The following is a 21,552-nucleotide window of genomic DNA, read 5'->3' as shown; positions in this document are numbered from 1 at the left end:
GGAAAATATGCCAAGAAAAAAGGGCTAAAAAAGCCATGATATCTTTCCAGCCTACAGTGCACTAGTGTGGTAGGAAAATCTTGCTGCAGAGAATGGGGAGGATTCAAAGAAATCTAAATTGAACTGGAATCAGAGAAAAGGAATTGCTTTTATGCTTACCTCCATCATCCATTTTCCAAAGCAAGACTTTCCTGCCACTTCTTTGTAGGATGGAAGGAGATTGTTTTCCCAGTCCCTTCATTCACAGCATTTATTCCCCTCTCCTGTAGCAATTGCAATTTTGGTATATTATCTACAGCTCAGAAGGTGACCATGTAGCTTCTTCATTTAACTCTATGCTGCTTCAAATATCTGCACAAATCGCCTGGCAAGGGATGCTGTAGAGTGACATGGTCTGTGTCTTAGCCCAAGAGGGAATTGCAGTTAGCTCTGTAATTCCCAGCATCTCTTACCACCCTTTGGAATGAAAAGCCTAATGATAACTACTGAATGATATTTAGCTTAGATAAACATAGTTGCTAATGTGTCATAAATTAAGGATCCATATTTTGCACATGCTCTTGTTTGCATGTAAACTTCCAAAATAGGATGTACATTCTGGGAAAACATTAAAATTTTACAAATTTCCACAATTTGAGATGCAGAAATTTAGTATAGTATGCTAGAGTTTTCTGCTCATTTCATTAGGTGTGTGTTATACTTTACCTTTATATGTGCATACCATTAGTTAGCATGTAAGAAAGGCCTCAGAACTAGGATCATTACTCAGGCAGAACTCCCACTGACCTCTAGGACATTTAGCCTGAATAAAGACTGATGAACAAAGCTGTTTGCTTGTAAGGATAGAACCCTGTCAACAATCTGAAGGGAACTATAGTTAAAGCCATATTAAACCAGAGATCAGACACAGCTCCTGTTGAACTGCATTCTGACATGGATCAGGCGGTAGCCGTGTTAGTCTGTATCTACAAAAACAACAAGGAGTCTGGTGGCACCTTAAAGACTAACAGATTTATTTGGGCATAAGCTTTCGTGAGTTAAAACCTCACTTCTTCGGATGCAACCACCAGACTCCTTGTTGTTTTTATTCTGACATGGGTTGGCCTGCTGATGTGCACAAGGCTAAAGATGTCCTTGTAACTGTATATCAAATATGGCAAAATTCTCTGTAATATTTAACCATATTTTCCCCTTTCCCTGACTTATGTGATACAGAAACATATAAATATAAAACACATGTATACACACCCCTTCACCTACGTTTATCTTCTCATAGCCTCTCATGGAGGAAAGAACTTTTCATCCAAAGGCAGAGCCACAGGTGAAACTCAAATCTGGTAGCAAACTTTCAGAGAACTGTAGTGTTTAGATATAGCCTGTTAAATGTTTATATCTTTACATCCTTCAGTTTCAGATGAAAAATGTTTTCTCCCTTGAGCTGCACTTGCAGCACATACTCCAGGAAATATTGGAACATCCAGGTGCCATGTTGGTACCCCACCATTTTGAGGTCAGGATGGAAGGGGAAGATTTTAGTATTAACATTGAATTTCAAGGTCTATTACAAATGCTGGACTGTTCTTTACTTAAAATGCTTGAAGGAACCACTCTGCTGCTGTGCTGTCATTATCAGACAGCTGAAAGTTACTGTAATTTTGGTCAGGAGTTTTGAATATGTAATGAGAATTACTTGAATGGTGGATAGTTATATAATTGAATTTTGTTGCTGTTGACGTAAAGTTTTCTACTGAAGCAGGAGAAAAATAGCATTGTTTGTTTTCAAAGTGAAATAACGCCTTGAATTGTATCATTGAAATATACATAAGAGATGCAGCCTCAAGTGAGTTTTGTGGTCCCTCTCCTAAAAGGCACACTAGTAAAAATAAAAATACTATCTCACTGCTGTCCATTATGTATATTATGTATATCGCATAACTTTCTAATTTAATCTCTTAATACAATTATATGAATTTAGTGCTTGTAAAAGACATCAAAGTGACAGTCCTGGTGATCCCTATCCACAGCTCTGAAGTTCTCTGTCCACAGAACTAGTTCAGCACAAACAATGAAATAGAACAGCCTCACTTGCCCGGCCAATATATCTCAACCCTGACCTGGAGGGCTGACATCTGTGAGTGAATGAATTCAGTCTTCATACCCTTTCGCTTTGTGATGCCTCTGTTGAAACTTCTCAAGGATGCCAATGAGAGTTAATTGTGGTTATGGTTTTTCACAGTACTGCTGAAAAAACACTCAGTTTTCAGAGCTGTGCATTCATAGAATTTAACAAACAAAAAAAAAGCCTTAACAAAGGGTTGACATTTGCATGGTTGACACAAGGGCCAATCACAATACCAGTCCTTGTGAGCAGAACCTTTTGGCCTCTTATCCTCCCAGCAAGCAGATATCCTGAGAGAGGGTGAGAATAGATATGACTATGGTCCCACTCATCTGGACCCACACTTTCCTGTAGAGCAGTCTGTCCAATCCTAATGTCAAAACTGGGACATGGGTGTTCTGACCTAGTGGTCAGGGCAGGCAGGGGCAGGATACCAAAGTCAGGCAGTGGGAGCAGGTAGCTCAAGGGAAGCAGCGCTAAGCAGGGGAAACTCAGTTGAAAGACAACTTCCTCTTCCTGTGCTTGGTTTAACTAGAATCAGGGAACCAATCAGGATCTCCCTGAGTTCCACCAATCAGATCGCAGGACTGGAGTCCTCTGGCCTAGTTGAGCTTCTAGCTCTGGCAACTGTTGGCAGGACAGAACTTACTGGTTCCTAAAACCCTGTGGACCAAGTCTGATACCTGTGGTTCCTGGTACCTAATGGATGTCATAGGACATGCACCTCCTGTGGATAGCAAACACTCCCAGAGACAGTTTTTCCAACTGATGCATAATCTCTCCCTTGCTCTCCTAAGGATAGTGCACCTCTGCTACACAGAGTTGTGTGTAAATCACACAGGCCATACCTGTTTTTAAATATTGGCTATATATAATCTATCTAATTTATCTATCTAGGTTTTAATATTGGACCCATTATACTGGTATCTGAACATCTCAGTGCTGAGGTACCCCTGAGTACATATTTACTCATGCAGTCCACCATGTTCTCACTGCTATTTTTAGCAAGCTAGCTAGATTAAAGCTAGTGCAGGCATGTCTCCAGAAGATCAAATCACAACCCCAGTTGTAGTGTAGATATACCTTTAGACCCATACGTCATAAACAGAATTGGTATATTTTAACTGAAGAATCTCCATTCCTGCTATTGAAATATTATCCAGAAAAAGTCAGCCTCACTCTCAGGTCCAAGGTTGATTTTGCAGTAATAGCAGTAAGAAAAAAATAAATAAACTTACTCATTTTACAAGTAAAACTAATAGGGAAGTAATTGAGGGATGATAAAAATGGGACCTCACTATGGTTTGAGTGTTTTAGAGTCAATGTTCACTTTTAAAATATTTTTAAAAATACATATCTCACTATAAAATTAATTATGGATTGTATAAATTTAATAGGACATCTCCAAAATGAAAATTATTAATTTATTTTTACACTTTATGTTTGATCTTTATGAACCACTTTAGTCTTTTCTTTGGTTCTGCCACTTATGAGGTCATAAAGGTCATAGCTAACTTGTAAAAATAAATCTAATATTTTGAGTAAGGCAAGGTCACATTCCACGTTCTGTATCTACTGTAATATATGTATATATCATGCAAGCAGACAAAGACTGCACAATTTACACAACTAATGTGGTAGATGTAGGAATTTGTCTATGTTTACATTTGGAAACACATTACAAATAGACTTGAATGAGTTATCTGGTTCCCAACAATGAGTTTTTGGTGAATAGTCTGCCTACGCTGTCCTGTCCAGCCTCACTCTTGGCCCATGGGATAAGGAGGAGGAATTAGGCATCTTACCTTTTGAACTTACCCAAAAATTTTAAGACATATAGAGGGAGAGAGGAAATTACTAGAATTCTTAACGGCGTGTCCACCATTCTGTCTACTCTTCTTATATCTGGTTGCCTGCAGCATCTGGATTTCTGTGGTAGTTATTATGCCTAAATCAGAGGTTCTTAAAGTTCATTGCACCGCGACCCCCTTCTGACAAGAAAAATTACTACACGACCCCAGGAGGAGGGACCGAAGCCTGAGCCCGCCCGAGCCCAGCCGCCCTGGGTGGAGGGTTGGGGGGGCAAAGCTGAGCTACACCGCCCTGAGCTGGGGGGCCAAAGCCGAAGCCCAAAGGCTTCATCCCCATGCAGGGGGCCTGTAACCTGAGCCCTGCCACCCAGGGCTGAAGCCCTCAGGCTTCAGCTTTGACCCCAGGCAGTGGGGCTCGGGCTTCGGCTTGGGCCCCAGCAAATCTAAGCCAGCCCTGGTGACCCCAATAAAATGGGGTTGCGATCCCCTTTGGGATCCCAACCCGCAATTTGAGAACCACTGGCCTAGATGCTTTGATAGTAGTTCGTCGTTGCATTTTATAATGCTTCCAGCCTTTAATTAAATTATTGTGTGACACACCCAACCATAAAATGAACATATGTTTTCAGTTTGTGTTTATCCTGCATTAAAGTAACCTGTTCATATGGGGAAATGTATTCTCACAGGCACTGTATGACTAGAAAGTGGCATAGCACCTGTACCATTTGGGCATTAACAGTAAGTTAGTTAAAAACCCCTTTTTTCGGGTATTTATAACTTCACTTCAGACTCAATCTTGGCATACAACAGGGGTTCTCAAACTGGGGGTTGGGAGGTTAATACATGGGGGGGTCGCGAGCTGTCAGCCTCCACCCCAAACTGCGCTTTGCCTCCAGCATTTACAATGGTGTTAAATATGTAAAAAAGTGTTTTTAATTTATAAGGGGAGGTCGCACACAGAGGCTTGCTATGTGAAAGGGGTCACCGTACAAAAGTTTGAGAACCCCTGGCATACAAGCTTTCAGCCTGGGAGTGCATTGTTTGACCTTTTTTTCAACATAATTGCTTGGGCAGATGTTAGGTTATGAGTGTGAAGGTTTTAGATTTTTTGTTTTTTGTACTTGCTCAAATGTAACTTCGATTTCTTATAAAATTTGGGAAGTGATTAGCAGGTAATGAATCTAATTCCTGTTGTTTTTTTATTCTGAAAAGAACAAAGCAATAAGAAATGTCATACCTTCCAAATACTTGGAAAAGTTACTGTTGTGTGTGTTTAAAAGGTATTGTGGGGGGGGGGAGGGTTGGTTTTGTTGTTGTTGTCAGGGTTTTTTTAGTGTGGAGCAGTTGTAGCTCTCATGTCTTTTCAATAAATAATATTGGGCTGTATTTTCTGAATAATTTGTCCAAGCCAAACATCTGCAGCATGGAGGGCTGAGGAAAGTAGGGGGTTCAAGCCTGTTCCATGAAAGGTATGGAACTGCTGATGGGGGTAGGGAATGACTGGAACCAAAATCAAAGATTTCAGCTTCTGTTAATGCACAGGTGCATAACTCTGTACATTTTTTTATTCCTGCCTTGTCTCCCTTTGCCTAGCATGACAGTGACCAAGGGGTCCAGATTCATAGTTATTGTTAACTCTGTTGACCATCCTATTGTGGTCACTGAATGGCCAGAACCACTGCATTTAGGTATCTAAATAAGAATACCCAGGGCTAAACTGTATTGGCCATCTCAAACAAAACACTGCCTCCAACAGAGCTACAGAATCCCCATACCAAGCCACAAGCAATCCCTGAAAACATAGTTCCTAGCTTCTGTAATCCCATGGAGCTCTCACATCCTCAGCAGTATATCCCTGAGAGCAGGGTTTTTTCTCCCTCATATATGATTTCTTTCTTACCTTGTCATTTATTTGTTCAGTTTTCTATTTCTTCTTTACCCTCACCATTGTTTTTTCTTCTCCATCCCTTTTTTCTTCTTTCTGCTCCATTATATTTTCCACACGTTCCTTCCTTCTTTACCATCTAGCCCAATTTCTCTTAGTGCCTTTCGAGAATGCAAGGTATTTCCTACTGGCTGGCCACTTCCCCATGCAACCAACTTCCTCCTATTGCCCAAGACCTGGAATGAGACATCTCCTGACCTGCTTCAGAATGGCCAGTTGTTGTCTAGGGGGAAGCATAGGTTACCCAGGTCGGTGGCCTAGTTCACCTTAAGCCCTTTGTCCGACATGAACTTCTAACATGCATCTTTCATTGAAATACCTTTAGCCCTGCAGCCTGGACTTCATTATACGGTTCTCTTAAAAGCAATGCAAGGAAAAATCAGCAGGGACTGTATATTGCTATCTATGCCTGTTATTGTGGTTCCCCATCTCTATGGGAGGAGTGAGTTTTATTGAAAGATTTCAAGTTTTGAATGAATCCCTTATTTACAGTCTTCAGATATGATCAATGCAGCTATTAGAAAAGCTTGTTTCTAGCAGGTTCAGTTGGACAAGAAAGCCATCACCAATCAAAAAGCCAGCGGTGTCTCTTGGGCCCACAATTCTTTACCTGTATGGTTATAAGATACCTGATACCCACAGTTCTGGAACCTTCATCTCCGCATATCACCCCTTTCACAATGTAGTGTGCATTTAGGGATAAAATTTGAGAAGCTGCTTACCAATTAAAACAGAATATATGTTTGAACAAAGTCAGGTGCTCTATTGTTAGCAACAACATTGTCTGGAAAGAGGGCAGCAGAGAGTCTACTATATTGAATGGAATATATTTCTTAAGCAACATATACAATATGTACACCATAATAGTGGCAGGGGTGGAGAACAGAAAACACCTGCTAGTCATTTTAGATGATGTAGTATACCTCAATCATGGCTCTGCTTCGATCTGCAGCTCAAGAATTATGCAGTCATCCTAACCTCATGAAAATATAAAGCATTTTCATGTGTATGTATATATAGAGAGACAGAGAGAGAATGTGTGTTAATTTTTATGTGCAAATTTTACTACACTTTATAATGGTATTTAATAGCATAAAATGTTGGCACCGGTATTGAAAATTGGTGAAGGTTCAGCCATCTGATTTTGAGCAGGTTATGCATACAGGCACTAACACTTGTAGACAGTTTAATAACAGTATTTGGCACTGTCTCTTCGAGCTGCTTAAACTAATTAATGCATTTGCTCCCTACAGGGCAAAATTGAGTTTTCAGATACATTTATAAACTGATGTGCATGATTGCTAAATATTTCATTATTTTGAGCTATAACGTCTAACGTTTTGTGACAGTAAAGATACAGTATATACTGTTTCATTTGAAAAATGTACAGTGAATCAGAAAATATTATCTCTGTCCTTACATACAGATACATAATTGTTTTATTATACAATATTTTTAGAATGTTAAAAGGTACTCAATAATTTGGCCATCACGCTACAAAGAACCATTATTGCTTTGCTCTCAAATGATGATTTTGGAACCATTCCATTGTTTCCTGTAACTATTCCATGCTCCAGTTAAGTTTGCACAGACTTCTCATTTTATTCCTACAGGTTTTGTAAAGTTCCAGGTCCACCTACCCTGCTGGCCTAACCCGCCTCCTATTTCTCTGCCAAAAAGGGTGGGGGTGAGGACGGGGAATTTGGAGTGAGTCCCTGGTAATGTGGATTTACTTTATTTCATTGATTTAAAAAATGACATCAGGCAATAATTCCCTGAAATCCCTGAGTGCTCAAGGTTAACACTAATCTTGCTGGCTTAAAAAGAGGTTAAAAAAATAATAAGTAACAATTTGATTTGAAATAAACCTTTCTAAAGAAATCACAGTAAACAAAATCTGTTTGCCTAAGGAAACCCTCCTAGCAATCAGCTAGTAACACAACTGCATGTGCTAATGAACCCAAAGCTGTTAATGTGGTTTCTTCAGTTAAATTGATTCATGAATTTTGAAGAGAACATTATCTAATGAATTTTCTTTGAATAGAAAGCAATTAAAAGGACAAATCAGTCTGATTAACCCCAAAGTCACCCTACTGCCACAAATGGTGTACAGTTTGAAATTATATCATAAAAAACTAGAGCAGATTTGCTATCTCTTTGCCCTCTACTAATCCATGTAAATTAATGAACAACAAAGTTAATTTCTTTGATGACCCTTTTCTAGTATCACCTGGATTATGCTGATGTTTAATTTGCTTAATGTTATAATAAAGACTAAACAGATTTTTTCAATGAAGTGATTATCATTCCCTTCAGTTAAGCAGTGATTTTTATTATTTAACACACAAATAATGGTGTATGGGTTTCCTTTAAGCACAAAATCACATTTCACTAGGTTTGCATATAACATAGTCAGTGGCACTCGGTACCAGAATAAGAAGAAAATATTTTTAATCAGTTTGTTTCATTGCCGAAGGATGAGACTGGTGTTTTCATCATTGTTTGCTTCTTATTTTTTATTACAGTTTGTTACCCACAGTAGAGATGTTTTGTAGTTTTCATCACAGCTTCTGCAAGTGTTTTGGAAGAACAATAGCTGTTAAACCAAACTAAATCTGAAACTAGCTGTTGGTTTTCTTACTGTAAAATAATCCTTGGGTGAAAAGTTAAAACTGTGCAAACAGAGGGGGGAATGTTCTAATGCATTCATTTATGCAATATTGCAACAGGATGAAAACTAAAAGCAATTTGATGATTGCAAATTAAAACTAAAATAATGGAAGTTATTTTATTTGTCATGTCCTTATCATTAAGGAGGTACTGTACATTGAAGGTCACAGACAGTCCTTACATTTTATAATGTCTAGAATTCTGAACAGTAGCTTGGGGGTCTCTACTATAAAATGCAGTCAGCCAGGATAATACCAAGTCCACTGGCTCTAGGGCTTCTTTTCCAGTGTGTCCCAGCTGAAGTTTGAAATTAACTAGAGATACAAGAGCTTTATAAAATAGGTAGAACCAGTTATTTCTTCCCTCTTTAATTTGACTGTGTGCTAATTTATATTCTGCCAATTTAATGGAAAACCATATTATATGCGTTAACAGGATAATTGTACTTGAAGCAAATTAAAAATATAGAAAAATCAAAGCCTTAAATCCCCTTTTTATAGTGATCAATTACTTGAAACACTCTAATAATCATGTATTTAAATACAGTCATACAGAACACAATAACAGGACTGAATATCTGGACTGTTTTAATTTAAAATAGAAAAGTTGCTGTTCATTCCATAGTTGTGTAAGAGTTCTTAATGATTTTTATCTTGGCTATTTAAGCCATCCTTATGAATAGTGTATTGCTGCTTCTTTTTTTACAGATTCATTCACCAGGCAAGTGCTATGGACCCTGTTGAGAGATGTGAAATTTGGAGAGGCCGTTTCTTACAAGCAATTAGCAGACCTGGCAGGCAACAGCAAAGCAGCAAGAGCAGTGGGAGGAGCAATGAGAAGCAATCCTGTAAGTTCATGTCAACTTTCAAATAAAGTTGATGGAAGATGGTGGGTTTAGACGGAAAGCTTTGTGGGCTAAATGTCATTAGATTAAATTTATCTGCTATGAAAACTACTCTACCATGAGTAATAAGGTCAGTAAGTGTTTTTAATCAGCATTAATGCATAAACCAGTTTAATATGATTTATTCCCTACCATTTATGGTGTTAGTAGATTTGAAAAGAAGCATTGCACTTGTTTTAATTTAATTCGTCAACCTATAGACGTTTTGTTATTCTTAAACTTTTTTTATACTCTTGGGAATGTGGAATCCTTTGTCACTTAACAGTGACACTTTCTCACAGGATGTGAATGGCTTTTAACTGAGTTATAAACTAGTTCATCCCTCTGGGCCTGAAAATAGTTCTGGCAATGTGAGAGGAGCAAATAGATTATTCATTCATAAAGGCACAAGTAGGACTCAGATTCCCAGCAGCTCAGGTTCTGGGTTGTCTGGGCTGGCCAGGTTCTCTCCCCACTTCAGAGGTTGAGCCAGAACCTCAGCTGGTGGAAATGGACTCCATTAAACTCAGTGGAGTTATCAAATGTACATGAGTTGAGGGTCTGGACCTCTGGTTTGGTGAAGCCATTGGTCAGCCCTCTAACTGCCTCAGATACTTTCAGCATACCAAATTGGCTCAAGTTTGGCTGGGATCCATTAGTGTGACCTATATATTAAACAAGGTTATGTAGGTCCTGGCACATGGGTTAGGTCATTAGAAATCAGCATGTGGACGGAGAAGGAAGAGGGAGTTTGGCTTCTCAACTCCACTGTATTTGGGCTTTGGGATATTTGCCCCTTCCCTGAGTTTAAACCAATAGATTCTGGATGTGTATCTCAGTATGACATTGGTTGCAACTTTGGTGCACTAGTTGATGCCAGGACTGCAGGCCATAGTCAGCCCTTGGTATCATCTGTGGAATCCACACTCTTTATTCTTAAACTAATAAGACAATATTGGTTTCCCCATTCATTGTTACACAAGTACAGAAAGGGGAAGGCCAGGAACATCTTTCAACTGATGCCCCAGCTACCTGCTTACAAAGACATTTTATTCATTAACATTCTATTAATAACATTGTGGCTTTTTCAGCCATTCTTGAGCATGTTTCTCCTCATTACCAAATGCCCTCAGAATGTGTATCTTTCCATACTTTACTATGTCTTTATTTCTCTGGCATCATATCTGCTATAATCTTTGACCTTCCATGTTATTTTTATATTCAGTTTCCTCAGGTTTTTCTTTAATAAGGTACATAAGAGACTACAACATGTGGTAGGAAAGTGAATACAAAAATTTGTATTCACAAGTGGAGGTGACTTTACATATACAAATCATAAAATTTTGCTTTTCACGGTGCCACATACACTGTGAATATTTATCCTGATTTATAAAGGAAATCTAGCATAACTGACCCACATACTGGGACTTGTAGTTCTAAGAACAGCATGCAGATTTAAATAGAAAATAACAGAGACATGTCAAAAAGAAAATCCTTTTGGAATACAATAAAATTATACATGTTCTTGTGCAGAATGTATATGGGACTTCTATTTAGAGGTATAGGAGATATGCAGTAATGAAAGACTTTGTGTTGAAAAAGACAGGAGCATCATTACAGTATAATAATAATATTTTATATTAGCAAGTTTCCATTGTGAAATGTTGGTATGGCATTGTATTAGTATATGCCTTTCCCTAGCGCAGTGCAGTAATCTGTAATTGTTATGTTAAAATGTGGTGGTATATCAAGAACAGAAAATACTGTAGCTGCAGCATGGGATGGATCCCATTTTTTAAAATTGCCATAGCTTTGCTGTATATTTTCAGAACTATTTTCATCCTTGCTCACAGGAGAAAAAGCAGGAATTTTCACACCACAACCTGCTGTTACCTCTACTTTGGATGCTGCTGCTCCACTGCAGCCTGAGGGCAAAGCTGGGTACATTTCTAGGCAATAGCAATTACATATCCTTTTGCACGAAACTACATTGTTATTCTTTGAGAACTGTTTCCTGTAGGTTTGCATTGTATTGCCTTGTCTTAATGTACACCATATTGTATTGGAAAGCAATCTATCATATTAAAATAAGCTGTATTGTCAAGTACAGCACAACGTATTGACAAAACATGGTATCATACTTTGTAGATTGTTTCATATGAAAGTCTCATATGCACTTACAAAATTCTTAATATACTTTTTGCATTGCATTTGCAAACTTCACAAACACAACAGACATAGTATATTTGACAATACATTAGCTAACTGTTTAAAATTTTCATTTTTTCAATGAGGGAGGGTAATGAGGTTTTAAATCTAACTAAACACAGTTCATCCATTTTGACGTAGTATTAAATATTTTGGTGAAATTTCAGGTTGAGTCCTTATAAGCACTACTGCATTACAACTGCTACATGAATAATATACATGTCTTTATTATGATGGAAATGCCCTTTTTGAGTAATCATCACCCTTGTATAATATGCCAAAAATGCATAAATCAGTTGCTTTTACAGCATTCAGAAGAGCTAACTGTTGTTATTGTTTGTCCACCAATGTGTCCTGAGTTTAAGGATATGCCTGAAAAGAAAGTGTGCAATTTCAAAAGCCATTGTGAGTAAACAGATTTTTGTACATAACGTAATGGTTTAAAGTTTAGTAAATACAGACTATAATCCTTAATGTACCAGCTATGCAAAATACTTACCACAATATATGACATCAGGACTTGTTGGCATATATTATTTTGTTATTGACAGTTGACTGGTACTAGTAACAGTATTCAGAAACATGTATTGTTTTGCAACCTGTCTGATGAATCTATTAATCTCCATAAATGTGCCTGTCCAAATATGACCAAAGTCACTAAAATTATAAAACATGATTTCCTGAGGGTTGACAATTGTATTATTACTAGAAACAAGTGTTTTAAAAACAGAACTATATGTAAAAACCTACCATGACTAAAATCAAAAGTAATAATAAAAAAATGTAAGCCTTATATTTTCCACCACCTAACAAAATACTTCTCTCTTCTACAAATCATGTCTGGTTGGTACTTAATTTCTGTAGTATACATTGTACAAGTTTCCTTTGTAGTTAGGTTGCTTCACATAATTCATACAATGACCTTCAACTTTATGAGAAGGTGGAAAAGGTGCCGGCAGCAGCTGAGAGATGCAACATCTTTGCTTCAAATTATGCCAAGGACATGGCAGGGATGGCTCACCTTTTGCAAGAAAAACTTCAAATAGTTTACTGCAGTTTAGATTGATTGTGAGGTCTGTGGTCCTCAAAGGGAACCCATAAAGTTCAATTAAAAATCTCATTAGAATACTATAGGAGGATCAAAAAGAAATCACAGAGACTCATGGGAGATACGGAATGTTGGGCTGATTAGTCCAAGGCCATCATAAATGACTGTTCTATGACTTAAATAAGATGTCTTCAGTGGTCTGTTAACAGCAGCAATAGCTGTATAAAGTCTCTTTATATTCTTTCTGCTTATGTTATTGTTCAGGCTAAAACCTAACTAAGTGTATAACTTGACACTAATATCGATCTAACGTAAGTCAAGAATATTATTCAACCAACATTTTTGAAACATTCAAGATTGAATAGAGTAATTGTGCATTTAAGAGAAGATCGTGAAGTATGGATTTGAAATGTTGCAAATGCATAAAACTAGTTGTGCATTAATTCCTTAGGTGGCTGGCAATAAACTTGAACACATGCTGGTTCATATTATAGTATTTGTTTCTATCAGGGAATAGGGGAGAAAAAGCAATGGGACATGAGAACACTGAAAGATTATTTTTAGCTAAGTGTGATTTTTGTTGTATGTTATAACTTGATATTTCAGCTGTTTCCATTATGGCCTCACTGATCTATTTTTGACAGTTTGGCAGCTTTCTATAAGTATTCAGTCCATCAACCAGTATAATAGGATGGTCAGTTTTCTATTGCGTCAAATTGAAAACTCTTAACAAGCAGAGCACCACAGTTGAACACCATTCTGTTTCATCCTCAGACAGAATTTGCTAAATGCAGTTCAGAGGCAATCAATACATTGTGCAGAGAGTTTTTTTCCCACCTTTTTCTAAACAAACGCATTATTGAGGAGTTAGTTTATTCACAGATTGCCATGAGCGTTAATGACCACCGGAGTCTTGTTCTGCCAGTCACCTAGATGGCTGTTGATAAAGATTTAGCATCATGTTCTAAGTGTCAGGCCTGTCAGTAGTGCTGAACCATTTGACCAGAAGAAAAAACGCACAGGGAGCTATTGATTACAGCTTCTCAGTGTCACTTGTTCACCAGGATTTAGGTATTGATGAGGCTGCGAGTGAAAACAAGCTCTTTCCCTTGTGGGCCTCTACCCAGAAGAACAAAAGCAAAGTTGGAGAAAATATTCAGCTGGAACCTGAATCAGAGGGATTCCATTATTGATTGAAGGGCCCCTTCATGTTATTTTTGTTGGAGACAAATCTATGGGTTTGGAAGTTTTATAGCATTTGAGATAGGGTCTGTGTAAGTGATGGATTCATGTATTGGATGAATTAGATTTCACAGCATGAAGATTTCAATGGAGCTATAATGTTATGAACTGCTTGGTTATTGATAAAAATTACATTACATGTAGCTGAGGTTTTAAAGCCGAGGATTGGGATAGTATTCCTTTCCAAATGTCCTTAGGGCTCTAATAAATTTTAGCAGGTTTAATTATTTTAGTAGTCTGAAAATTGTCACCACAATTAGCCCAAACTGAAGTGATATTCAATATTTTTAAATTACCAGGTGATTGTAATGCATTTTCTTTAATTATTTCCAATGCTGAGTAGAATGCTGCATACACACACAGTACATAACAGACAAGTCATATACACATCATACATTATGACAAATATGGCATAAATTACCTAATTTCTGCAACCGTGGTCAAAATATTATTTATTTTGCACCTTTGATGTCATCACTTGCACTTTGCCTGTTAATTTGTGCCAGTACTACTTTTGGTTCCCAGCAGCGGTAATCTTTTACATAAAAAGAACCTGGCATCAAAACACTTTCTCACCCTATCTACCTAACTCAAGCACCGCCCCAAAAAAGAGGGATCAGATTAAAAGCAGGAATCAAATTAAACTTGCTATAATCTGTTTTGGACTAGTGCCAAGGTTCTAATTCCTTGCTCCCCTCAGAGATAGGAACAGAAGGTGCATCCCACTGGAGATATGAGATGCCCGGATTTCCTCTTATATATAAAGCATCTGGGTGAGATTTGCATGGTACAAGAACATGTTAGTGGTGGGCCATCAGGGATCCGATTTCTGCTCTATAGAATGATCTGTGCCAGCCCCAGGGTGAATTACAGCAGCCTATGGACTGCTTTAACTTGTGCCAGCTGGCTGTGGTCCCCAAAGGATCATACTCCGGCTGAGAATTGGTGGCATGTCCTTTTCCACCTGAATAGACACACTGCTTCAGGAGGAAGTTGGCATAGGAGTGGACTTTACACCAGCAGAGCAGTGTGCCTCTCCCTCACTCTCTGAGGGAATTCTCAGCTGGCCAGCTACAGACAATCTCACTCTTTCATATCACCCGAGTAGCACAAAAGAGCTGGATCAGGAGGTGTGTGTATGGCCCTTTAGGTTTGCAAGGTATATGACCTTAGCATCAGAACACCCTGATTTATAGAAAAGCTAATTTAAATATCTTTGCATTTTTTTACAAGTTATTATTGCTGTTTATACTGTCACTCCAAGACCTGTAGGTAGTAACTAATATAGATTTTATGGATGGAAAGATATCAAGAAGAATATCAATAATTTTAAAAATAACTTCATTAAAGTGTGACGTAAACAGAACACATGATGGTGTGGTGGTGTATAAAATTTTTATTGATGCTTGTTGGAAATGTCCTGCATAATTCACTTGTGGCGTTGCCAGTTGTGAATAAGTTCAGTCAAATTTTTATACCACCATGTACTACATACGGTCTACATCTAAGTTTTAAAAAATAATTTAACAACCTATATAATATCCATTACCCTATCTCCTTTCCATCATCCGCTTTTTTTTAATCCATTTGCCTTCCATTTCTGTTCAAGGGCTTGATCCTGCAAAGTGCTGAATGTTGAGGGCAATTAGCACCCTGCAGCTTTGAGATCCAAGTTCATATTCTTACCTCTAGAGTACTTAAATAAGCATAGTTTGAGCCTTATAAAGGAAAAACTGCAAAGTGGAATAGAAAATGAATCCGTGTAATGTTTTGCATCTATCCATACAGATTAAGAAGGCTGTACCAAATAATCTTGAATCTAAAATGTTCAGCATCTTGAAGGATGCACTTTTTAGTACCTCATTTCCTTTCACAGTTGCATCACTGCCTTTGAAATACTATCCCGTTACCAAAACAAATGTTGTAAGATTAAAGATGATGTGCTGAATTTTTTATGATGTGCATTTCAAGGATGATATATAAACACCAGTAATAAAAAAATCATTGCATTTATGTACTTCTCTACATTATCAGTATGTTATGTAATTTTTCATGTACATTTTTGAAAACCCTTGACATTCTCCTATGAATGATATAAAGCAAAAGGTATAAAACAGTTTCTCAAATTGTTTAGGGTGCAAATTAAAGGTATCCTGGTATAGGTTTAAAATATACAAAATCAGTCTCAGATTGACTTACTGTTAAATAATTATTATCATAATAATCTTCCATAGTACTTCAAATGAAAAGTTCTCAAATATCTTTACCAAAAAAAGTATCATATTATATATGGGAAACTGAAGCACAAAGAGGTGAAGTGACTTCTCCAAAGTCATTGAGCAGGCCAGTGGCAGAATTGGGTCTAGAATCCAGGTTTCCTGAGTCCCAATCTAGTGCTCTATACACTTGCCGACACTGCCTTCCCTAGTTGTTAAAGTGGTAGCAAAGGAGTAGCTGGCAAATGTTTCATTTTCTAAAACTGCAACTCTGTTCTCTTTATGTATTTTAGCTATTTGTAAAGCACCCATTGCTATAGCACTTAGATCCTATACAAAACCGTAATATTATTCTTACTCTATGAATATTATTTTTTCCTCTTGGAAAGTTATTTTCAGCATAACCAAATATTCATAATTCAATAGCTATTTTTGGTTATGCTACCGTGCTATTGAATGCTCATGAGCTTCTGTATGCAAACCTTTCCTTTGAGCTTTTGAGAAACACTGATAAATTATATACCATATACATGTATGTATATCCCAGGACCTGAAACATGATCTTCCTTTTCTTCCATGTCTACACAGATGCATTGCTTTGCAGGACCAGGATCTGCGTGAGCCCTTTGTTATCAACACTATGGTCCAGTTCCTGCCCTGGTTTAGAACAGTTTGCAGTGCTTTCACTGTGCAAAGGTGTCCTAAAGTTGTAGACACTGGAATACTCTTCTTCTGCAGGGAGAATTCTAAGGTGACCTAGAGATACCATAACAGATGCTGTGTCCACCACTTCCCAACCACTGACACAAAGGGCATGGACCAGCAATCCCCGGAGAGGGGTGGGGTTATTTGTCAGCAAACACAGACTGCTTTAGTCTTCGGGCTGCTCTAGTTTATGCTGGGGACCAGACCAGCACATAGATGGCCCCTGGATTGGGGACCATAAGGATCATTTAAAATTGCCTTTGTCTCCCCCTCTTCTCCACTATGCCAAGTGCTCCTCATTGGCAACTCAGAATCTTGGAGGGGTCTCACATGCGTGCACATTTTCTAACTCTGAAGACTTCAATAGGGTTGCATGGGATCTAGCTGAGGGCAAAATCTGCCCCCTTAGCTCTCTCTTTCCTCCTCCTCCTCACCAACTCATAAACCACTTCAAAGATACCTTCATGTATGTGTATCATTTATGCATGATTTATGTATCTCTACTCAAAAAAAACCACAGGATATATTTGTGTTTAAAATGGACATGCCTCTCCATCTTCACATAGTCTCCTCTTCACTGCCAAGGAGTATGCAATCCTAAGAAAGGGACAGAGTCAGCTGAAAAATATGCTTTACCATCTTCCAAAATGAAGATTTTGGCAATAGCAGGGTATGTAGTTTAGGGCCGCCCAATGAGTCATTAACAAATCTGCTAACAAGTTATATGGGGTTTCTGGGCCCATTTACTCTGTTGTTTAATTTGAAAAGTTGTTACCATGAGAACCAGATTGTTTTTGTGCTGACTCTGGGATACAGAACACCTGTTAAACCCTCTCATATCAGCAGTCAGGATTCTCATATAAGAAGTGCAGTTTTATTCGGCACTGGACAAGACAGTGACCACTAACAACTGAAGGCATCTGCAGCTGGTATCTGCAGAAATCTCAGCAACATGACAATTTTTTGCACTCTTAATTTACTGTAAATTTGTGCTTCGCCTGGTTGTTTCAGCAGAAGAACATCACATCACTTACAATTAATTTCTTAAAGAGGAACTAGACTCCTTTGATTACATTTGTCTGAATTCTTCTTATAAGTTTGTGATTCTTGTGAAAGGGAAGCCCTCTCTTCTTCACGGTATATTTCACTCTGGCAAAGTGAGGATGGTAGTTCAGCCTCTATGGCTCAGTCATCCCATTTCCTCTTGACACTGTCAAGAGTGATATTTGTGACAGCAACATTTGTGACCTGTTCACTGGGAACTTGCCTGAAACCACCAACTCATTTCATTTAGGCCACCAAAATGCTATCTGATTGCGAGGACTTTTGGCTGCTAACAGTCTAAGTAAGCTTTATTTTGGCCACTGGCCTGTGAATGAGACTTCACAACCCATTATCTATCACTGAGCTGTCCAATTGTGTGTTTGAGTCTGTGGTGTTGAACTGCAGGGAGGGCAGAGCAAAGGCATTTTTCTCAGAGAACATACAATATGTTTTACATGGCGTTTACTTGTTCTTTGGGAGGAGACCTTTGCCTCCTCTTTAAGGACCCTAACAATCTCTCCATGTCCCCCTCTTTTTAATCCCTTATCTCTATACTCAAAACTCTGTTTATTTTTCCTGCTCAAAACTGGGTTAGTTTCCTCCTCAGAGCCCACCAGTGTCACTAATTAACTGCCCAGAGGGGTCACTACCGAGTGATAAACTCTCCTTTCCTACAAGGTCTGAGTGTACTGTGTCCACTGCATTCCCAGCCTACATCCTTCCAGTGAGCCAGAAATCAGTCCTGGACTTGGCAACTGACATTCCCATGTACCAATACAGCAAATGGCCACTGTACCAGCCCATAACTTAATATTTGAATCCAGATCACCAATAATTTAATGACATATTAGTAGCCATCCTAACCCCTCTGTCCTTGGTGGGCCTACACATGTCTGGTTCCTTTGAGCACTTACTGGTGAATGGTAAAAGTGACTGCTGTTGTAGGCTATTCTCCTAGGCTAGAGGCTTTCTTCCCAGATCATCTGCTCCCATAGTCTGCTATAAGAGCTAGGAGACACGGCGAGCAGATAGGATCCACCACAGACAAATCGGAGATGGATGCGGAGCCTGACTCTGTGCCAGCACTTGCTCCTGCACGGTGCCCTGGCCTTACTGGCACCCAGCCAGGGCCCGCTAGGGTGGGATTTACATTTCTGACCAGAGAACCACAAGAACTACAATTCATCATAATCTCGAGAAAAGACAGACAAATGATTCAGAAACCTTATTTTTGTATGTGAATGTATTTTGCAGGTTCCGATTCTAATACCATGCCACAGAGTGATTTGCAGCAGTGGACAGACTGGCAACTACGGAGGAGGAACTCATCTGAAACAGTGGCTTTTGTCACATGAGAAGCTTCAGAAAGAAAAGTTAGCATATTGATGCAGTTCAGCCACAGCTGTTATACAGCCAAAACACATAACCAAAGATACTTGGCTTATAACAAGCTTTCAGAACACACAGTAGAATTCAGGAAAATGGTAAATATTTGAGTGACATATAAATATAATACAACATCCGAAGTGAAATGTGTGGTGGCACTACTATATTAAAAAAGCTGGATGTGTCCTAGGGGACGCAGCTTGTATGCCCTTTCTTGTTTTTACATTTTACAGCAGAATGAGTACAGCGGACGGTGCCTGTTGTGCATGTATTTTGTTCCCATCTCCAGTCCTGTTTTGTTCTATTTTTAATGTCCATTAAAGCAAGGATAAGGGAGTGGGAGGGGCATGGCAAATGTTAGGTGCAACTGCCCCTCTAAGGAAGCATCTGGCTCACAGAGGGGACAGCCGGCAGTCTGAAGCCTTTGCGTGTTTCTGAGAGCAAAATGAAATGCAAAAGCTTCAGCACACACCTCCCTGTTCCTGCCTAGCTTTGTATTTGTCCAGATTGAAAAGCTTGTACCTCTGCCAGGATTGGTGCCCAAGATTCTCCTGTTTTTCTTTGATGTTTGAACTGTTGAAATGATGTTTTACGTAAACAGTTGTTAATTAAACACATTGAGAATCATTCAAAAGGAAATGGCTATTGAATTGCCTATTCACAGCTTTTCTTTTCAAATTGTTTGAGATGCTTAAAAGATATGAATAAAAATTATTGTCTTTATTAACATTGCAGTAAGTAGACAGAAAAGTAGATGCTGGTAAATTATTTTATGCCAAATAAAGAGCTTTTTTCAAATTAAGCAGTTACGTTACCGTAGTTTTTCTCAAAAAATTTAAATTGTTATATTTTTTGATAAGTAATATTGTGATTATTATTTTATTTAGCTTTCATGTGCATTATACAATACTCTGCGTAGTTAGGGGAAAGCTTTTTTTTCATATAGGTTATCCATAGAAAATATAGGCAGTGAAAGGATATTGAAGCTAAAATTTCTGATTACTTAAAAAGGATTCCATGAAAGTAAAATATTACAAACTACCAAGAGCTGAAATTTTCAGTCTGGGAGTCATAAATTATAACATGGAAATACTGATTTTATGGGGGTTTTTTCATATTCTTGTAGGTGTCTCTTTAGAAAGCTCATTGCTAACAAAGAAATTACTGTATTATATTACAATGTATTACTTTGTTAATGCAGCATTATTGATATCTTACCTTTTTAATAAAGTTATGTTATGCATGTACATGTTTCTGTGTGTATGTGTGTAAATAAAATGCAGTACATGATATATGGAGAAAATAAACTATACCCAACTGTACAATATAAGGCTGTATTTTTATCAAGGGTTTCTGGTGGCAATATAAACCAAGAAAGCAAAGCTCAAGTGGTTTGTACATGTCACCAGAACCCTGAGATAAAAATATAGCCTTATAATATGTACAGTTTGGGTGTATTTTATCTTTTATAATATGTGGATACCAACAAGCAAACACAATGCCTTGTGTAAACTTTAAACTTTTTCAAATATTACATCACTTGCTGCTTATCTGTAGATATTTACATTTGTTTTGCCATAAATTTGTCCTTCTTTTTCTGAAATAGTAAATATGAATGTCATGAAGACACTATCATTGAGTACAGTACCTGTAAATCATTTAAAGTGTAGAGGAACAGATTTTTAGCAAAACCTCAACCCAGCCTCCAGTTTTGTACTTTAACTTCCATGCACAAATATTTTCAGGTACAATTTTGTGTCCACAACCTTTTGTAGGTGCAATTTATATCATTAGACTGTCTAACTACTTGATTGTACTCTGGTACTTAAACACCTTAATGTCATCAGCTGGACCCACTGTTATTTGAGCCCACTAGTTTGTGATAATAAAACTGAAAACCAGGGAAATGTTAAAATTTACATTGTCTATCATAACATATCAAGAACTAAAATTCATAATTTCATACTGTAAAACATAAGGCTATAAAAAAGAAACTATATTTGGTATATAAGTTGTTTGCCTACATGTGTATAAGAATACAATTATAAAATAAGTATATTTGATCCTGAGACTTTATTCTGATTTTTCCCTTTTGTGGAAAAATTTTACTTATCTAGAAGATAAGTGAAAATTAGGTTGAAAAATATTGCGGGGATATAGCAGCATGCCATTAGTTTCAGCTGTACAGGAAGGAGCTTTAGAATGATGATAGAAATTCACTTATAATAAGCATACAGTTTTGTTGTCTGAGCAGCATACATTTATGAGCTTGCAT

General features: G+C 37.9%; 1 protein-coding gene across 19 annotated transcripts in view; it reads left to right on the top strand.

The window, feature by feature from the left end:
* MGMT (O-6-methylguanine-DNA methyltransferase) overlaps positions 1-21,552 on the top strand; it is a 339,246-nt gene that overhangs the window by 286,734 nt on the left and 30,960 nt on the right. For 18 of the 19 annotated variants that reach the window (XM_065552213.1, XM_065552228.1, XM_024106523.3 and 15 more), the window contains 2 exons: positions 9,253-9,392; positions 19,146-20,524. In XM_065552213.1, coding sequence (XP_065408285.1) covers positions 9,253-9,392; positions 19,146-19,277 — 272 coding nt within the window. In that variant the 3' untranslated portion in view covers positions 19,278-20,524. Of the gene's footprint in view, positions 1-9,252; positions 9,393-19,145; positions 20,525-21,552 lie in introns of those variants that run through there. The other variant, XM_065552224.1, reaches the window with a different exon arrangement.

Source organism: Chrysemys picta, chromosome 7 (assembly GCF_011386835.1).
Source record: "Chrysemys picta bellii isolate R12L10 chromosome 7, ASM1138683v2, whole genome shotgun sequence".
In the NCBI taxonomy this organism is placed as follows: domain Eukaryota; kingdom Metazoa; phylum Chordata; order Testudines; family Emydidae; genus Chrysemys; species Chrysemys picta.
The sequence above is the reverse complement of the archived record's forward strand: the minus strand, read 5'-3'. Positions and strand labels throughout refer to the sequence as shown.